The 17,185-nt window shown below is 48.4% G+C and overlaps 1 protein-coding gene and 1 long non-coding RNA gene across 22 annotated transcripts in view; one reads left to right on the forward strand and one right to left on the reverse strand.

The window, feature by feature from the left end:
• Nucleotides 1-428: 428 nt before the first annotated feature.
• The window catches only part of SVIL (supervillin), a 239,797-nt gene continuing 223,040 nt past the window's right edge, over nt 429-17,185 (reverse strand). For 19 of the 20 annotated variants that reach the window (XM_082386363.1, XM_082386378.1, XM_082386365.1 and 16 more), the window contains 9 exons: nt 14,533-14,684; nt 12,158-12,263; nt 11,334-11,541; nt 9,765-9,898; nt 6,811-6,966; nt 5,066-5,209; nt 3,565-3,689; nt 1,529-1,684; nt 429-1,433 (listed from right to left, as the gene is read on the reverse strand). In XM_082386363.1, the coding sequence (XP_082242489.1) occupies nt 1,347-1,433; nt 1,529-1,684; nt 3,565-3,689; nt 5,066-5,209; nt 6,811-6,966; nt 9,765-9,898; nt 11,334-11,541; nt 12,158-12,263; nt 14,533-14,684 (1,268 nt within the window). In that variant the 3' untranslated portion in view covers nt 429-1,346. Of the gene's footprint in view, nt 1,434-1,528; nt 1,685-3,564; nt 3,690-5,065; nt 5,210-6,810; nt 6,967-9,764; nt 9,899-11,333; nt 11,542-12,157; nt 12,264-14,532; nt 14,685-17,185 lie in introns of those variants that run through there. The other variant, XR_014242949.1, reaches the window with a different exon arrangement.
• On the forward strand, nt 5,216-11,327 carry LOC309626079. 2 transcript variants are annotated; one of them, XR_014242951.1, is made up of 3 exons: nt 5,216-6,576; nt 9,391-9,491; nt 10,296-11,327. It is a non-coding gene; the product is annotated as an uncharacterized lncRNA (long non-coding RNA). The 2 variants fall into 2 exon arrangements; XR_014242952.1 differs by having other exon boundaries at nt 9,404-9,491.

Consider the following 17,185-nt stretch of genomic DNA (forward strand, 5'->3'; position numbering starts at 1 on the left):
TCTTTTTATTGGGGTGTAGTTGGTTTACAATGTTGTGTTAGTTTCTTTTTCAAATTTTTTTCCCTTGGACCTAGGAGTTTAAGAACATAAGAGCTGGTGAGGAGCTTTTAACGCTTTCTAAATGCCTTATGTCTGCAGTGTTTTTAAAAAGGCACTGAGCTCTTGAATTTGAGATGCAGCTGTAGTTGAGGGTAAAGAGCTTCTGTTGAATGATGACTTGCAAAAATATGTTCTTCAACAACATAGGACTTACAACTCATTTTATGGGCCGAATATCTGTCTATTATTTAGTCTTATAACCTTGTATTACATATCTTGCCCTGAGCTAAATTAAAAGTTACGGCAGTTAATATTGAATCGTGGAATATTGGTACTAGGTTAACATTTACAAAAAAATATTTTTCAGAAAGGAACTCAGTGTGAACCAATCAATTCATAGTCGTGTTTATTCTGAAGCTTTTATTTTGGAGTCTTCCATTGCCAAATGACACATTTAATTTTTACAACAACAGGTATTAGAAATTGAGATTCTTTTTAAAATTTCTACCATTTCAGAGTAAAATTGTAGAGAATGTTCCAAACCATCGTCAAAAAATGCAGAGCAAACTTTTCTGTGTATAAACTGTACATAAAACAAGGCACTATACATTTGGGGGCGATATTAAGGTAGAAAGGTGGAGTTGCACAGATCTTAAGGGCCTGTGCCTGGAAGTATAAATTCTTTGTTCATCTTAGCACCGGAAGCAGCACTCAGAACGAGTCAGACCTGGCTTAACGCTGAAGGAGACGCCTCTGAACGTGGGTGAAGGTACACGTTGGTGGCAGAACTGATTCAACAGAAGCAACTACCTTTTAATATTGACACCAGAAAAAACCCTTAAAAGTGAATGAATACATATTGCTTTGTTAAATACGTATTTGATTTATACGGTGTTTATATAAATATATATATATTTAGAATCCACAAACTATCAAAATAACACTTTATAAAGGGAACTGCTTCAAAAAAAAAAATAATAGGCAACGCTTAGCAGGAGCAGGAGGGCAGTGCCGTGGCCGCTGCTGAGGACCCACCGCGTAAGTGCACGTAGGGATACGGATGCCTTCTGAACGCCATCTGCTGAATTGTGGGTGTGTTTCCAGAGACTTTTCTGGAACATTTACAAAATACACAACTCCCAAACAAACAAGCAGGAGAGCTGGTCGCTTCAGGTTTCGAAAACGCAGATGAAAAAATATTTTTTTAAAGGACTAGCCATACCCCGCTTCCAAAAAAAAACCACATCCATTTTCCTGGTCCAGCAGCATTGAAAGTGACGACAGAGGTCCCGCCAGCATCTCACGACTCAGAACAGACCTTTCGCTTTCTTCAGGTTCACCTGCTTCCACGCAGGTAGTGCACTGTATTCGTCTCGCGTCATGTCTAGTGCAAACTGGAAGGAGGGAAGGAAATGCCCTGAGTGAAAGGACCCTCCGACAAGCCACGCACGCTGTGCTCGAACACTGTCCCACCTGAAGAAGCGCTTACCTCGAAATCCTCGTCGGTGAGATAAATCTCCAGCTTCAGAGGGTCAACTCCCTCGGGCAGGGGCCTGGCTAGGAGGTCGGCCAGTGGATAAATGGTTTTACACAGCTTGGCTAAGACATCTTCCACCAGGGTGATCTGATTTGAAACTTCCGTGTCCTGGAGAAGAGGAGGGGGCAGAGAGGGGGACCTCCGTGTCCCACATCTGAACACGCTTCATCATGTGCCTGAAAACATGCCCCCCTGGCCCATCTGCACCGCAGCCTGGAGACCCCGCTCGGGGAGACGAGGCTCTTGAGATGCCATCTCACCCTGCATGGCATTTCAGATGCATCAGGAAAAAAGTTTAGGGACTATCACACGAGTGAATTATCCAGAAGATGATTAAATGTGAAGTTGAAACGCTGGAAGCATGCAAACAATGGAATTTGTTTACAAATATTTAAAAACAATTAACCTGAAAAGGAATCACCCCCCTCCACCCCCTCAGACCCCATCTCTTAATCCTCAATAGAAAAAGGAGGTAAGAAAATGCATCTAGACTATGCTGGGGCTGAATTGAGGTCTTTTTTGTTTTTAAACCACTGTGTGCATTTCATCTGGACAGGTTATTCCGGGTGAACGATCTTCCTCTGTTAACCCTGGGACCCTCAGTGGGCTGCCTCCTTTGCGTGGAGGTGTGTGTGGGGAATGATGTGAATTCAGCAGCACACAGACTAGGGATCGGGGGCGGGTGGCGGAGGGAACGCGTCAGAGATCGGGGCGAGCTTCTCCGTGTGTCGGTGCCTCGGCTAATGCGCCGCTGAAATGGCGATGAGCAGCGGCTGGATCTTAGTGGACTGTTGTGGAAATTGAAGGCGAAGCTGAGTGCAGTGGTTGGAGCAGTGCCCGGCACAGAGCGGCGCTCAGTGAAGTCTCATCACGACTTGCCCGACGGCCCGCGGGCTGTACAGGACTCCCCAGAGCACCCCCGGGGGTCTGCAGGGCACACGGGACAGTGGCGGTGATTGACGTAATTGAACTTGGACCGCAGCCACGGGGCTCGTAACCCCTAGAGCTCTGCGGTGTCCTGGGTCACACGTTCGTCATGGATAGAGCCACCTCGCCATGCCTGTCGGCTCCCAGGCGGCCTGAGCCCGCATCTGTGAAGGTCAAGTCCACTGGGCTCCAGGGAGCGAGCTTGGGGTCACCAGCAGGGATGAAGCAGGCCCTCTCCGTGGTCGAGCAGCAGCGCACTTCTGCTGTTTGTTTAAACTTACCCGGACCTCCTATCAGATACCCCTCCACGTCATCTCCGCCAGGGAAGCGGCCCTCCTCCTGCACGGTGAGAAAATCTGAACGGAACAGACCTATCTCCCACAACACCGAAAACGCCCTTGGGATTGCTACTGCGAGCAGCGTTCAAAACTCACACCTTGAGAAATCCTACACAGCGGCAGTAAGCGTCCTCCTTTCGGTGCAGCTGGAAAGGATAACCTGCTGGCTCATAACACGTGTGGTGAGTAGAGGTTGCGATAAGCGCCCCGTGGAGACACCAGGTGGTCTCATGAAGGCCAGGAGGAATGGGGAGCCGAGCCCTACCCCGCAGGACGGGCTCGCAGCACCTCCACTCCCTGACTCAGCTGAGCGGTGCCTTCACCACGGGCCTATTTCGTGTCTCCTCCGACCCAGCGTTAGGGTCTGAGACCCGGGGCCCTTTTGCGGTGCCTTATATGGACTTGGAGAAGCAACGGATCTTTAGCTAGCAGGAGGAAGAGACGGCTGTTTTTATTTACGCGTCATCCCCAAATTAATTAAATTCACCTTTGCTTTTAAGTGTTTGAACGTAAGCCGTGTGTAGAAAATTACCAAAATATTTCCACTGACTTCTCCTTAGGCTTTTCCTCTTCCTGAGCTGATTCTACGTAGACTGTTTAACGTGTTGTGAACAAGGAAACGTGTTCCCACGTGAAAATGCCATTGGCTGCTTCTCCCCAGGTGAAGTCCTCCCACAGTCCGAAAGGTAGGGGGCCCCCTCGACAGGGAAGGGGCGTGCTCACCATTTCTGTGATTTCTGCAATGTCTTCTCTGTGCTCCCAGCTGGGAAACATGTTGGTGAAGGTCAGGGGCTCCAGACCGGCGTGGATGAGGTAAGACTTGGGGGGTGGCTTCTTGAGGTTTTTTCCTGCGGTCACACAGAAGGCAGATGTCACAGACCCAGCGTGGCCCCGATGGCCCTGGCTTTCTCTCATTTCCCCTGAAATTTTTTCCTTGTTTGCATCTCTTGACTTCAGGGTTAAAATGGAAGTTGTGAGTAGTTGTAACCCCTCCCCGCCATGATGTTTACAAAAAATGTTAATCTCATGCACGTGACTGTGCATAAAATTGCGTGGGATCGACCTGACTTTAAACTTCCTGAACCTAACAGAACACTTCTGGGTCCCTGGATGGGAGAAAAGAAAGCCTCTCTCTGTGGCGTCTGGGTGGGACCTTTCCCTCCTCCTGGACTCGCCTGTGAAGTATTCGTCCGATTTCCTAACCCAGCCTTGAGTTCGGTGTGAATTAACCAGCTAATGACAGCATTTTAGAAGCTACTTTAGCTTAAACATTTGGTGGGAAGTTTATTAAGTTATTTTTTACGAAAGAGCTTTCCAAGAGAAAATCAGCTGTACATATTCAGTAATAGTAATCAATGAAATCTTAAAAATTCAGGTAAGAAATTAATCACTGGCATCTTCGTTTTATATAAAAGACCAGACGTTTCAGGTGGATGGTATAGTAGAAAAGCCATGAATTGACTACAGATCTTTCTTTTTAGGTAAAACACTAAACAGAATAACAGATGACAGAAAGGTTGCCGTGGGCCTTCCAGCCCGTTTGGGGGTGCTCTCTACCCCCTGACGGGGTGACACTGCACGGCCTTCCAGCCCGTTTGGGGGTGCTCTCTACCCCCTGACGGGGTGACACTGCGTGAGGACAGTGCGTGGATGGGGCCTGGTGTCCCACAGCATGATTAATCCTGAGTGCAGAAGGCATCCCACAACTCGGCCGTTAACCTCGAGGGTGACAAGTTATTCGGCCTCATAATATAAAAGAGAAAAATGATATTCACTAGTTTGTTGAAGGGGGCAGGGGCCATATAGGGGGAGGGGGTTAAAAGGTACAAACTATTAGGTATAAAATCTGCTACCAGGGTATATTGTACAACACGGGGAGTATAGGCCAGTATTTTATAGTAACTATAAATGGAGTACAACCTTTAAAAATTGGGAATCACTATATTGTACACCTGTAACATATAATATTCTACATCAACTCTACTTCAATTTAAAAAAGAGAAAAATGAAATCTCATTCATGCTGGCAGCTGAGAATGTACTAATCTCAAAAGTAATAAGCCTCAAAAAAATTCAAGGGAAAAGCAGTTGGTTTCAGGGCTGTCTGCCGGCTTTATCCAGGCTGCTGGCGCCCGTGGAAAGGGAAGCGTGGTCTGGGATTCTGAGCAAGTCTGCAGAGAGCCAGCGGGCGCCCGGATGGAGGGTCCCCTCCGCCGCGGCCTCACCTCGGCAGTACTGCAGCACCGTCTCCATGGCGCTCTTCCGGTCCGAGGCCCAGCGGATGCGGGCGGAGCCAGTGATCTTGTTCTCTATGGGCCACCAGCCCTGCCAGAGGTACACCTCGTGGTGATTGTCAACAAGGAAAAGTGCTGCGAGGGCGGAGCAGAGCAGACAGTCAGGGGCTCTGCCCCACACCGAACCGACGCCTCCCTCCCTGCCGCCTTGGTCAGCGCGAGACTCCCCTTGGCAGGTAAACTCAGGGCCACGGGGAGGGTGCCCCTGGTGTCTTGGCCCTTTGAACGGTGAATCAGGAGATGCCTCGAGGCAGAGCAATGGCGTTGATGAGGTGGGCTCTTTCCTCCCTCTCCCCCATGCCTTCCCCCTTTGCCCCTCCTGCAGCCGCCCTCTGGGTCCTGGCCGGTTGAGAAGAGTGGGACAGATGACGCACGTGACCCCCAAGGGGTCGTCAGCACCGCTGATCCCCAAAATGCGTGCTGAACACTGGGGAGTACATCACGCTTGCCCTCGGGTCACCAGCGGTCATGGCCCACGCAGGGCTGCTCTGCAGGCGGTCTGAGTCCCTGGTTCTTTCAGGGAGGAACGGGCTTCGGAAATCAAGTGCTGCTCCCTTTTCTCTCCAGCAGACCGTCAGCCTGACGCTTCCACGTGGTCAAGGGCTCTCACACCCGCCAGCCCAGCTCGCCTGAGTCCTTTCCTAGCCTGCATCTCAGAATTCTGTGATAATCACTCTGTGATAATCACATGCCTGAAAAGCCCAGTGGAGGCTGAAGACCCATCCTGAGCCTCAGGACGAAGAGGTGAGTAGCAGCCCCTTTTAAGACACTGGCTAGTAGTTCCCCAGTATGACCCTGTGACCGTGTGCACCGTCGAGGTTTTTAGGTGGTGACCGGGGCTGCCAGAGTCCGGGAGGTTCCTGGTGCCACTCCAGGCTCTTGTAATATGAGAGCAGAGATGCTGTGAGGCCGGGGCAGCCGACCTCAGCCTCAAGTGTCTCTACCGCCTGGTCTCTGGTGACTGTGACTGTCCCACGACAAGAGCGCACAGCTTCTGCCTTGAGGTGGCAGTCAAGTGGATACAGCCCTGACCTTGGAATCAGAAGACACGGGCCTTGGCCCTGCTGTGCAGCATGGCAGACACTGCTCTTTGGCTCACTCCACAGATACTCCCAACCCCCTGCTCCTTCGACTCTTGCAAGGTTCCCTTGCAGCTGGGGGATGGCCATGGGACAGAGCTCTGGCCAGGGGGATGTAAACGGAAGTCTGCTGGGGGCTTCTGGGAAAGCTTTTGCTTTATCTGGTGAGAGAGAGAGAGACATGGCCATCATTATTGCCCTTTTCCCTACTCTTCCTTCTGTTTTGAACAGAAACATGATGGCTGGAGCAGTGGCAGCCACATGGAGACCATGAAGCAGCAAGATGGCGGGAAGGCTGAGAGAACAGCAGAGACTCATGCCTGACACAGTTGCACTCAACCTATTCTTAACTGATGAATTTGGGTGAGTTGAGTAACTGAGGGTCAGTTTTTTACACTATAATATGTGATTGATGTCATCTTCCTTTGGGGGGGAGGTGTGAGGATTAAGTGAGATAATATAAAGATTAAATGAGATAATATTAAAAAGTGTACTTGGCAAATTAAAAACTGCTTATTAGATGCAAAAGTAAAAAGACTTTTTGGAAGGCGTGCCTTCTGCTGGCTCAGCACGACTACCCCCTTCTGTGGGCCATACCTGGCTGCGGGGCGCTGTACAGGTCTTCCTGCAGGAAGGGCATAGAATTGACCACAGAGGGGTCTCGGGCGGGATACATGAACTCCGTGGCTGAGAAATCGCCAGAGGAGCTGCTGAGGATGAACAGGCGGGGCGTGAAGTTAAAATTTCCAGGATCTTTGAAAGAAAAGAGAACAAAAGCTAAAGACAAAATATGCACCAAAGTAAATTCCAGGTGGATTGGAGAATTAATGTTTGTTAGACATGAAATGATCAGAGCATTGTAAAGTGTAAAAAGAGGTAAGATTTATCTGAACTTGGAGGTGGGGAAGGCCTTTTTAATCATAATTACAAAAGAAGTATAATTCAAGGAGAAGAGATTTATGCATTAACAACATAAAAATGAAAAATTACATTGTACAAAAAGCACCCCCAACCAAACAAACACTAAAAGGCAAGTGACAAAATGGGAAATATGGAAACCTGTTAATATCCTTAGTAGTCTATAAAGGAATATAATAACGAAACAATAAATATCTAGAAAATGTGCTGAAGGCACAAATAAAATATTCACCTAAACGGAAGTACAAATGGCTAAAAAATACATATAGAAAGCGTTTAACAGTACTTCTAATTTAAAACATTAAGTTATAAGTGTTTAGACAGTAATTTCTACCATCAATGTTGGCAAACAGGAAAACGTAATAAACTGAGTGTATGACTGTGCTGTGAAATGTACACAACTGTGAATTGCTGGGGAGAGTGGAATTTGGTGCCAGTGTTCTGGTGACGCTTGCTGATGTGTAACTGTAACTTTTATAGTAACTTCAACAAAGGAGCTCCATGTCTAGGAATTTACCTTAACTGGAAATGAATGCAGATAATTCTTTTGAAAATTATTTGCAACTTTATTATTGTTAGAGAAAAACTGGAAAGAACTCAGCTCTCCAACTATAGGGCACAGGCTAAGTAGAGAGTGGCAGATATACTCATGAAATACCCTGCAAGCCATTAAAAGTCTAAACATTAAAATAGGATTTGGGAAATTGTTCATAATAAATTAAGGGGAAAAAGCAGGTTGCAAAACAGTGTGTATAAAGAATGCTGTCCAAATTTTATTTTAAAAAATAAGTATTTATTGCGTAAAGAAATGTTAATTCTGGTTCACATCTTTGAAAGACGGGATTATAAGGATCTTATTTTCTTTCTTAATTTCTTTGTACTTTCAAACATTTCCCATCATCAATATGCAGTACAGTTAATCCTTGAACAACACAGGTTTGAACTGCACAGGTCCACTTAATACATGGAGATCTTTCTTTCAACAAATATACTGGAAAAATTTTTTGGAGATTTGTGACACTGAAAAAAACCTGCAGACAAACCGAATAGCCTAGAAATATTGAAAAAAGTAAGAAAATTTAGGTATGTCATGAATGCATCAAATATATGTAGATACTAGCCTGTCCTTACATAGGCATGAGGTGAGTGATGTTGAAAATAAAATGTGTTAGTTTTCTTACTGTTTTATAGCTTTGCTTTCAAAGAATTACATTACCGTACAGTATGCCTCTCTCTCTTATAATTGGGGAAGCTGTGTATCAGCCTATCATCACGGGTAAGTGATTTTTATAAAAATGTAACAGTGTTTCCAATACTTTATTATGAATAGGACTGTAACACTGTATGCCATAAAAATTTTATAACTGTTCAATTGTGTATAGGCTGGGCTACTGTGAAGCAGTTGTATCAATGACACTAGCCAATTGTAAAGTAATCATATTGCTGCTTCTTCCTTATACCTGTATATATGAATTTCTTTTTCACGTTATCTTTTCATTTTTGATGTCTAGTGTTAGTAGTACGTATAACATCTATAGTGTTTTGTATCTAAGAGAATATTGATGTAGGTACTGACAAATGCTTCATTTCGTAAACAGATGATGTAAATTTATGGTATCGATAAATACGATACAGTAAATGTAATTTCTCTTCCTTATGATTGTCTTAATAACATCTCCTTTTCTCCAGCGTACTTTATGGTAAGAATTACAGTATTTAATACACATAACCTACAAACTGTGCGTTAACTCTTTATGTTCTCGGTAAGGTTCTCGGTCAGCAGTGGGCTATGAGTAGAGAAGTTTGGTGGGAGTTACAAGTTACATATGGATTTTCGACGTGTGTGTGTTTGTGTGTGTGCGGGGTTGGCCCTTAACCCCCATGTTGTTCAAGGGTCAACTGTACTTTAAACCTATATGTAAAAGTTTGTAAAAGCTGAGAGGCAGTATGGTGGTGCGGTCATGAGGACATCCCACTGTCATCCAACCCGGGCAAGCTGATTAATCACCCCAGGCCTCGGTTTCCCCATCGGCGACCAGGGCAGCTTGTTGGGTTGTGAGCACTGAGTGAGTGAACGTCCAGCAGGTGTTTAGACAGGGTCTGGCTCGCCTTAACGGCTTAGTAATTGTTAGCTTTTTTCTTAACGTTATTCTGCACGTATGTCGATCTGTATTTTGTGTATTTAAAGACAAGACCGACCCACTCTCTCATTTAAACCCCACTATTTCCCTGCACCCTGGATGCCGGCTACACCGAAAGCGTCTTGTTCCAGAGCTTCACGCTGTGCTCAGCTCGTTTCCTGGAATGCTCCCCCCCTCCTCCACTTCTCTCCAAGCCACACCTACACCTCCAAGCCTCCGGTAAGTGCTGTCTTCCACGGAGCCCTGTGTGATTTTTCCCTGGTGGAAGAAATCTTCCTTCTTAGCTCTCCACCTCTGTCACCTGCACCTCTTTTCTGACACACACAGCTTTTCCTTGGCATCAGGATCAGCCATATGTGTTCTTTAGCCTCCTTGTCGTGTTGTTGGCCCCAGAGGAGTCGGCCTGGGTGTAGCTCCTGGCGTGCTGTACGGAGCACGTGCACGTAAACGCGCAGAGTGAGCTGGTGCTCGAGGCGCGGGGGCCGGGGTTACCTTGGAGCATGCAGTCGTAGGCCTTCCGGTCTCTCCTCCCCAGAGCGTCCCAGAACCCCAGGGGCTCCGACCCTTCGTCACACTCGTGAATCGTCACTTTGCTGCTACTGTGCAGACCGGCCTCCAGGGGACATCTGCACAGAGAGAGTCCCAGAGTTTCTATCAGGCCCAGAAGGGAGGGCAGCACAAAATTGTTCCCTACTAAACCTACAGGTCGGTTCACCAGCTCGCTCCTGCTTTCTAACTCGAACAATTCTTGTAATGAATGAAAACACGCTCTGTAGTATCTGAGTGTGTGCAGCAGGGAGGGGTTGGCTTGGCCCTTAGAGAGGAACGTCGGATTACAGAGAAGCCATGATGAAGACAATCAGTGTTTTTATATGTCACATACATGTTTACTGTTCCTCGTCCCAGGGTTGGGTGTGTCCCCTCGCATGGCCCTGGTCCCTAGATCTGTGCGTGACTTCAGGCGGCGGCTCAATAAGCGTTTGTTGAATGAGGGGATAAGTTATTCATTTTGTTTTTTCTCAGGGGTCCAGGGACGAATCTGATGGGCCTCAGTGCCATGTGAGACCTGGCTGAACCCTGTCTATCATCCAGCTTCCTGGCCCTCAGCATGATGTCTGGAGATGAAGCATCTCGCTTCACAGCTGCCCGCCAGCTGAAAGGTCCCTCCCCTCCTGCTCTCCACGTGCGCTGGGTCACATGTGCGCTGTCGGGGGAAGCAGACCCTGACCGCACTGCTTTGGTGCCCAGAGAATGAATTTTACCAGATGGCACCTGGTGGGATGTGGCCCTGGGAGACTCTTCGTTGCCACTGTACAGGTATCACCAAGGTCCTCCCGGGTCTCAGCCCGAGGAACCACTGGGCATGTCCCCAGTGCCGGGGGCGGGGGGTGGAGGGCACTGGGCTCTTTGGCTGCCCGGGACGCACACAGGCACCTGGGCAGGTGGCAGAGCTGCTTCTGGGCTCTCCCCGCCGTCCCCTCCCCAGGCTGGGTCCTCACCTAGGGCTGTCACGCTGCGCTGTCTCTGGGTCGTGGGCACCTGTGGGTGCCTGCCTGGGAAAGGAAGGGACCCCAGCGCTCGGGCAGCTGCCTGGGACGCTGGGAAACACGCTTGTCCTTGAAGGAGGGGGCATTCCTCAGTCTGACACAGTGGGTGGTCTCCCAACTCTCTTTGGCTAAATGCCCTTAAACCTTCCACTGCTCCGATAAAACCAACTCTGCTCCCCTAAATGATATTTGAAATTTGCTCTTTAAATAACCAAGGACTCCAGGTTGACAATTCAAAAGCCAAATCACACCTTCAAAGAAGGTGCTGGTGGGGGGGGGTCCTGTGCCTTTTACAGAGGCAGGTAAGTCCTCAGGAAGCGGGGAGGCCCTCACGGGGGAGGTTTGGGCTGGACACGTGTCACATGAACTTGGACCTTCAGGGCCCCTGACCACGTGGGGCTCAGCTTCCCACGTTGAGTCACTCTGGGCACACGGGGCGTCCACGGGGACCTTGGGATCCTTAGCCTGCACCCGGGAAGCCCTCGGGAGAGGGGCTCACACACACAGCACTCACTGTTCCTTGATTTTATTGGCCGCAGTCCTTCCGACCTCCTTCGTGTGGGCCTGGGCTTTGCATCCGTGCCACAGGTAGATGAGGGCTTTGTGGACGTTGAGGACGACCATGGACGTCCTGGACCTCAGGCTGCTGCAGTGACAGGCCACCTCCAGCAAGTTCCCTTCCACGGGCACTTCTCCGCGCACACAGTACAGTCTCCACTCGCCTGCAGGGGGCACCGGTGGCACAGTCAGGACGCGGCCGCGCCGGGCGGGGGTGGGGGGGGGGGTGCCTGCAGGACAGCCCACGCCCCGCCTCCTCTCTGGGTCTGGAGGGGCAGGTGGAGGCCAGGCCGCGGTCTCACGGAGTCCCAGAAAGCCAGTCTTGTTGGAGTTAGTGACAAGCAGGCTGCCCAAAGTGCACGATGCAGAAAAACCAGTTTTACATGATTTACTTACGAAGACCTAGGTAAGTCATGACAGGCATATTTTTTTAAGAGGCTCTAAAACTATGATTTTTTTTTTTTTGGATGCTGGTCAACAAAATTCTCATAATTTAGAAGAGAAGATCACTGATTTTTTTCCCCCCTCCAGGATCCAGTGTAAGGTCAAGCCATCTTGCGGCCTCCTTTATGCAAAGCTGCTTTCTGAAGGCAACTCCACGGAAGGAACGGGGAGGGGAGGGGCACCCAGAAAGCTGATTTATAAGGCAGACATCAGGAGGCCTTCGCTGGTCACGCCACAGCTACATGAAGAGAGAGTTAATCTAAAGCCCCATGCCTATAAAAATACCTTCCCGGAGAGAAAGAACAGAATCGAATTCCAACAGCAAAAGTGACTCACTTTGTGTGTTTTCTTCTTCCTCCTCCCGTCTCCCGGAGTGGACCACCATCCCCCCCTGGAAACACTGCAGAAAACAGGGGGGCTCCTTGCCCTGCAGGACCTGGACCTTCCGATTTAAACACAATTACAGTGAGTCACATGTCCTGGTTTTGCAGAGTCATAAAAATAACACATGCCTGTTGTCGAAAATCTGAAAAATACTGAGAAGTACAAATAAAAGCCACTGATAATACTGTGATTTATAGAGAACACTATTACAATTCTGGCGTATAGCTTTCCTATAATACAAAGTATTTTTCAGGTATACATTTTTCCCAAATAGGATTGCTGTTTTTTTTATGTTGCTTTATCCCTGGATTTTCTTCAACTGACGTTTTTCTGTCATCACATAAGTTTCTTAACATGAATTTTGATATTTTAATGGCAGTGTTCCACGGTACGGATATAACGTGATTAATTTAAACATGTTTTTAATAAAGAAAACCTCTCAGCAGTGAGAATGACTAATCACTGATTAGTGATTCCGGGGAAAAGAACTGTCTCTTGCAGGCTCTGGTCCACTCACAGGGCCTGTCACTCAGCGGCGCCTCTGTCAGCACAACAATTACGCATCAGCGTGAGATGCACCAGAGTAACAAGAACGTACGTAGGGCTGAGTCAACTGACTCTCAACTTTGCCAAGATATCGCCCCTTAAACAAGGAAATGTTTACTGAGCCTGGCAGTTGGGGAGCACTGAAAGGTAGGACACATTTCTCACCATGAGTTAACTTATCAATCTCCGGGCCCATTCTGTGTCATTAAGAGCCTTTCTGTGGCAGTGTTTTCTATTTCTGCAGTGATTTTCCATCCGTTGGATTGATTAAAAAAATTAAATGCTCCAATTAGATTAAGACTCAAAACTCTAAGGATGATTTTGAAGGCATGATAAAACATACTCGTTCACAGCCTTTACAAGAAAAAAAAAAAAAAAACAGTTGAAATGATCCACTATGAGGAATAAATTAACAACTGTTTGTCCCTGAAAGCTATTTGGAAAATATAGTCCATAGTAGAACATCTGCATTAAACACTTTTTAGGGAAGAGGATTGGTTCTTAGGAACCTGGAAGGCTGAGTGAGTATGGATCTATTTCTGGAGAAAATTCCTCTGCTCTCTTTCCTGATGCTATTCTTAACTATTCATCCAAGATAGTGAAAGGATCTGCACAGGGTGTTGTTATGGTCCCCAAAACCCCAGAGTTGAGTTAACTCTTAATTACTGGTAATGAAGGGATGAAACATTAAAAAGAAATGCTTTCAAAACCTTGACTTTGGGTAGTGGTACCTGCCAGGCATCATGCAGGCCCTGGGGTTATAATGGGGGGTAAGACCAGGACAGACATAGTCTCTTTCATGCTTATGGGGAAGACAAAGAATAAATAAATAAACAAAATGAATGTTGTTTTACGTAGGGGTAAGTGCTATGAAAAAATAAAGCAGAGCAAAGGGACAGAGAAGGATAGGGAAATGGGGAGGGATGTGGATAAAACATGGAGGTGACATTCAAACAGAAACCTGAATCATGTAAGGTTTCAGAGGAAGTGTTCCAGGCTGGGGAATCAGTGCAAAGGCCCTGGGGTGGGCGGAAAGAGGTGTGTCTAGGAACTGCAAGGAGGTGGGAGTGGCCTGACCAGGTGCAAGAAGAGGGAGGTTGGAGGGCGGGTGCAGGGCTGACCCCCGGGAGACCCTCAGACGGTAGTCCGAGTGTGATGGAGAACAAGGAGGGGCACCATCTGACGTGTCCTAGAAAAATCACTCAGGCTGCTGTGAGGAACGCAGATGATGGGCAGACTCAATGTTTACATCAATCACTGATACCTCCTTAGGATGGATTTGTGTAAGTGGAATCACTGATCAAAGTGTATGAGCATCTTAAGGTTCCTAAGCCATGGTTGCTTTCAGGATGGGTATTTCAGTTTACACTTCTCAGTGGAAGCAGGCACGGGTACCCATCCTACTGAATCCTTGCCAGCCCTGGATCTATTCTTTTAAAAATCTCTGCCATTTGAGGAGTGGAAAATGGCATCTCTTTAATTCCTTGATGATCAGTCAAGTGGAAACTTAAAAAAAAACCACCCATGGGCTCTCTGCACTTGTTTTGTGGGTTTACTATTTGCAGGTGTACTTTAAGGTCATATTACGAGAGGTCTGCCTTCCTGGTGAGGAGGTGGGGAGATGAAAGATGAGGCAGAGCCTGACATCTGGAGAAGCCGGACCAGGACTAAAGGGGCTTTGGACGATACTGTCTTTGTGTTGAGGGGACCAGGCCACACACCCTCCGGCTCCCGGAGAGGCCAGCTCCCTCATTTCTGGCGCGTCTGCCTCCAGAACTTACCTGGGCTCCCCTTTCCTCGTCCAGCTGCACCGTCATCAGAGCCGATGTGCCCTTCTCACTCACGGTCGACTGCCGGCCTTGCCAGAAGAAGTAGACGCACTTCTCTTTGCCGGCCACCCTGACCGGGTGTTCCCCCTTCTGCCGACTTCCCACTGCGGACACACGAGAGCAGAGCGCGGGATGAGCAGCAGATAAACCGCAGGAGGAGCCAGTGCCAGCTCAGGCCCCCAGGCCCTGCGAGGACAAACAGCAAAGGAGCAGCTCTGGGGTGCGGCGCTGGGGAGCGATCGTTCACAGCTGGAGGGACCATCGATCATGGCTTTGGAGGAGAGAGAAACCACCTTTCTTCTAGCTAACGGATCCTGAGCCTCCAAACTGGAGAAAAATGATCTGCAGGGCCCTCCTGATACCCTAAGACAAACACCTGCCATCCTGGGGGAGGTGGCAGACCATCCAAGTGTGTGACAGAGAAAAGTGGGGACGCCAGAGCAGGGCCAAGGGCTCCCGAAGACACAAACGCATTTTCCACATTACGCCATCCTTTGGCAGAAGGTCAGCTGGGGGAGAAAAGATACTGCAAACGACTGCTGGGCCAGCTTTAAGCACGAAGGAAAAAATGTAGTCTGCTAAGACTATTCTAGTAAAAAAACCACTTTGAAGTGTCCAAGTTGTGTCAGAAAGGGGAGAGAGAAATTGCTGACCTATGGCTTTCACAAAATAATCAGGGATTTAAATGATAGTGGCCACCAGGGCTGCAGCCAGGATTAAGGGCTGCTCATCCTCACTGTCTGGGGCCGCGCGGTCATTGGATAGACGTCAGCAGCACACGGAACACAGGCCCCGCTGAAGGGCAGTCACGGAAGGTTCTTTGGGCAAGTGGTCGTTTCAGGTGGTATTTCAGACCCCAAACTGCAACCTTTCGGAATAGATCTCTCTCCAGATTTCCCTCATTTCTTTATTCAGCAGATATTTACTGAGGACCTACTATGTGCCAGGGACTCTTCAGGATACTGGGGCTATGGTGCTGAGCAAGGCAGCTTCAGAGGGTGGGAGGTGCTGTGAGGAAAAGACGGGATGTGACATGGGGCGGGGGAGAGCTGCTGCGAGTGCCTGGTGGGGGAAGACCTTTCCGAGGAGGCACGTGAGCAGAGGCCCGAGTGACAGGGACCGCGAGGCAGAGCCTTCTAGGCCGAGTGGCGTCCGGAGACTAAGTTCTCGACTCAGATGCCCCGGTGGCCCCAGGTGGGGTCAACCCAGGGAGGATGCAGGTGGCTATGGTACCCAAACGTGTTAGCAATCAAGAATAACTGGGGCTTCCCTGGTAGCACAGTGGTTAAGAATCCACCTGCCAATGCAGGGGACACAGGTTTGAGCCCTGGTCCAGGAAGATACCACATGCCAAGAAGCAATGAAGCCCATGTGCCACAACTACTGAGCCTGCGCTCTAGAGCCCACGAGCCACAACTGCTGAGCCCGTGCACCACAACTACTGAGCCCACATGCCACAACTGCTGAGCCTGCACTCTAGAGCCCATGAGCCACAACTACTGAGCCCACGTGCCACAACTACTGAGCCTATGCTCTAGAGCCCGCGAGCCACAACTACTGAGCCTGCGCTCTAGAGCCCGCGAGCCACAACTACTGAGCCCACGCGCCTAGAGCCCGTGCTCTGCAACAAGAGAAGCCACCACAATGAGAAGCGTGTGCACCGCAACGAAGAGTAGACCCCGCTCACCACAACTAGAGAAAGCCGCGCACAGCAACGAAGATCCAATGCAGCCAAAAATAAATAAAATTAATTAAAAAAAAGAAAAGAATAATAACTGGATTCCCTGGTTCTATACGACCTCAGTCCTCCTCAGCTCCAGTCCCACCGATAAAATCACAGCTGTCGGGCTTCCCTGGTGGCACAGTGGTTGAGAGTCTGCCTGCCGGTGCGGGGGACACGGGTTCGAGCCCTGGTCTGGGAAGATCCCACATGCCGCGGAGCGGCTGGGCCCGTGAGCCACAATTACTGAGCTTGCGCGTCTGGAGCCTGTGCTCCGCAACAAGAGAGGCCGCGATAGTGAGAGGCCCGCACACCACAATGAAGAGTGGCCCCCGCTTGCCACAACTAGAGAAAGCCCTCGCACAGAAACGAAGACCCAACATAACCATAAATAAATAAATAGTTAAAAAAAAAAAAAAAAAAAAAGCATTAAAAAAAATCACAGCTGTCTTAAGTTTCAAAGGTAAGAAGAAAGCTCGTTGTTTTCAAGTTCTTAAGAGGTCAGGGGCCATATGTGATTTTTTGGGGTGGGGGACCCTTTATCAAAGTCCTCTAGAACAATTTTCATGAATGATTATGAGAATTCTTAAAGGATTCTGACCAAGCTCAGCCCTTAGTGCCTTCTACTATGAACCTGAAATGGTCAAGTTTGTGTAGTTTGAAGTGGGCAAAGTGAATAGGAACCATCCATGAATAGATGATACACACATATCCACTGTTAATCTGGAAGCCACTCCATTGAAGTTTCCGCTAATTTAGATAGGAACAAACGTCTACCTTTGATTAGCAATCCCACACTCTTCAAAGTAGTGAAACTTAGTCATGTCAACTAGATTACTGGGGAGAGATATGCTTAAAACAGATCACAGATCACAGCAGCTGACA

The sequence above is a fragment of the Balaenoptera borealis genome (assembly GCF_965194805.1).
Source record: "Balaenoptera borealis genome assembly, chromosome: 3".
Lineage (NCBI taxonomy): Eukaryota > Metazoa > Chordata > Mammalia > Artiodactyla > Balaenopteridae > Balaenoptera > Balaenoptera borealis.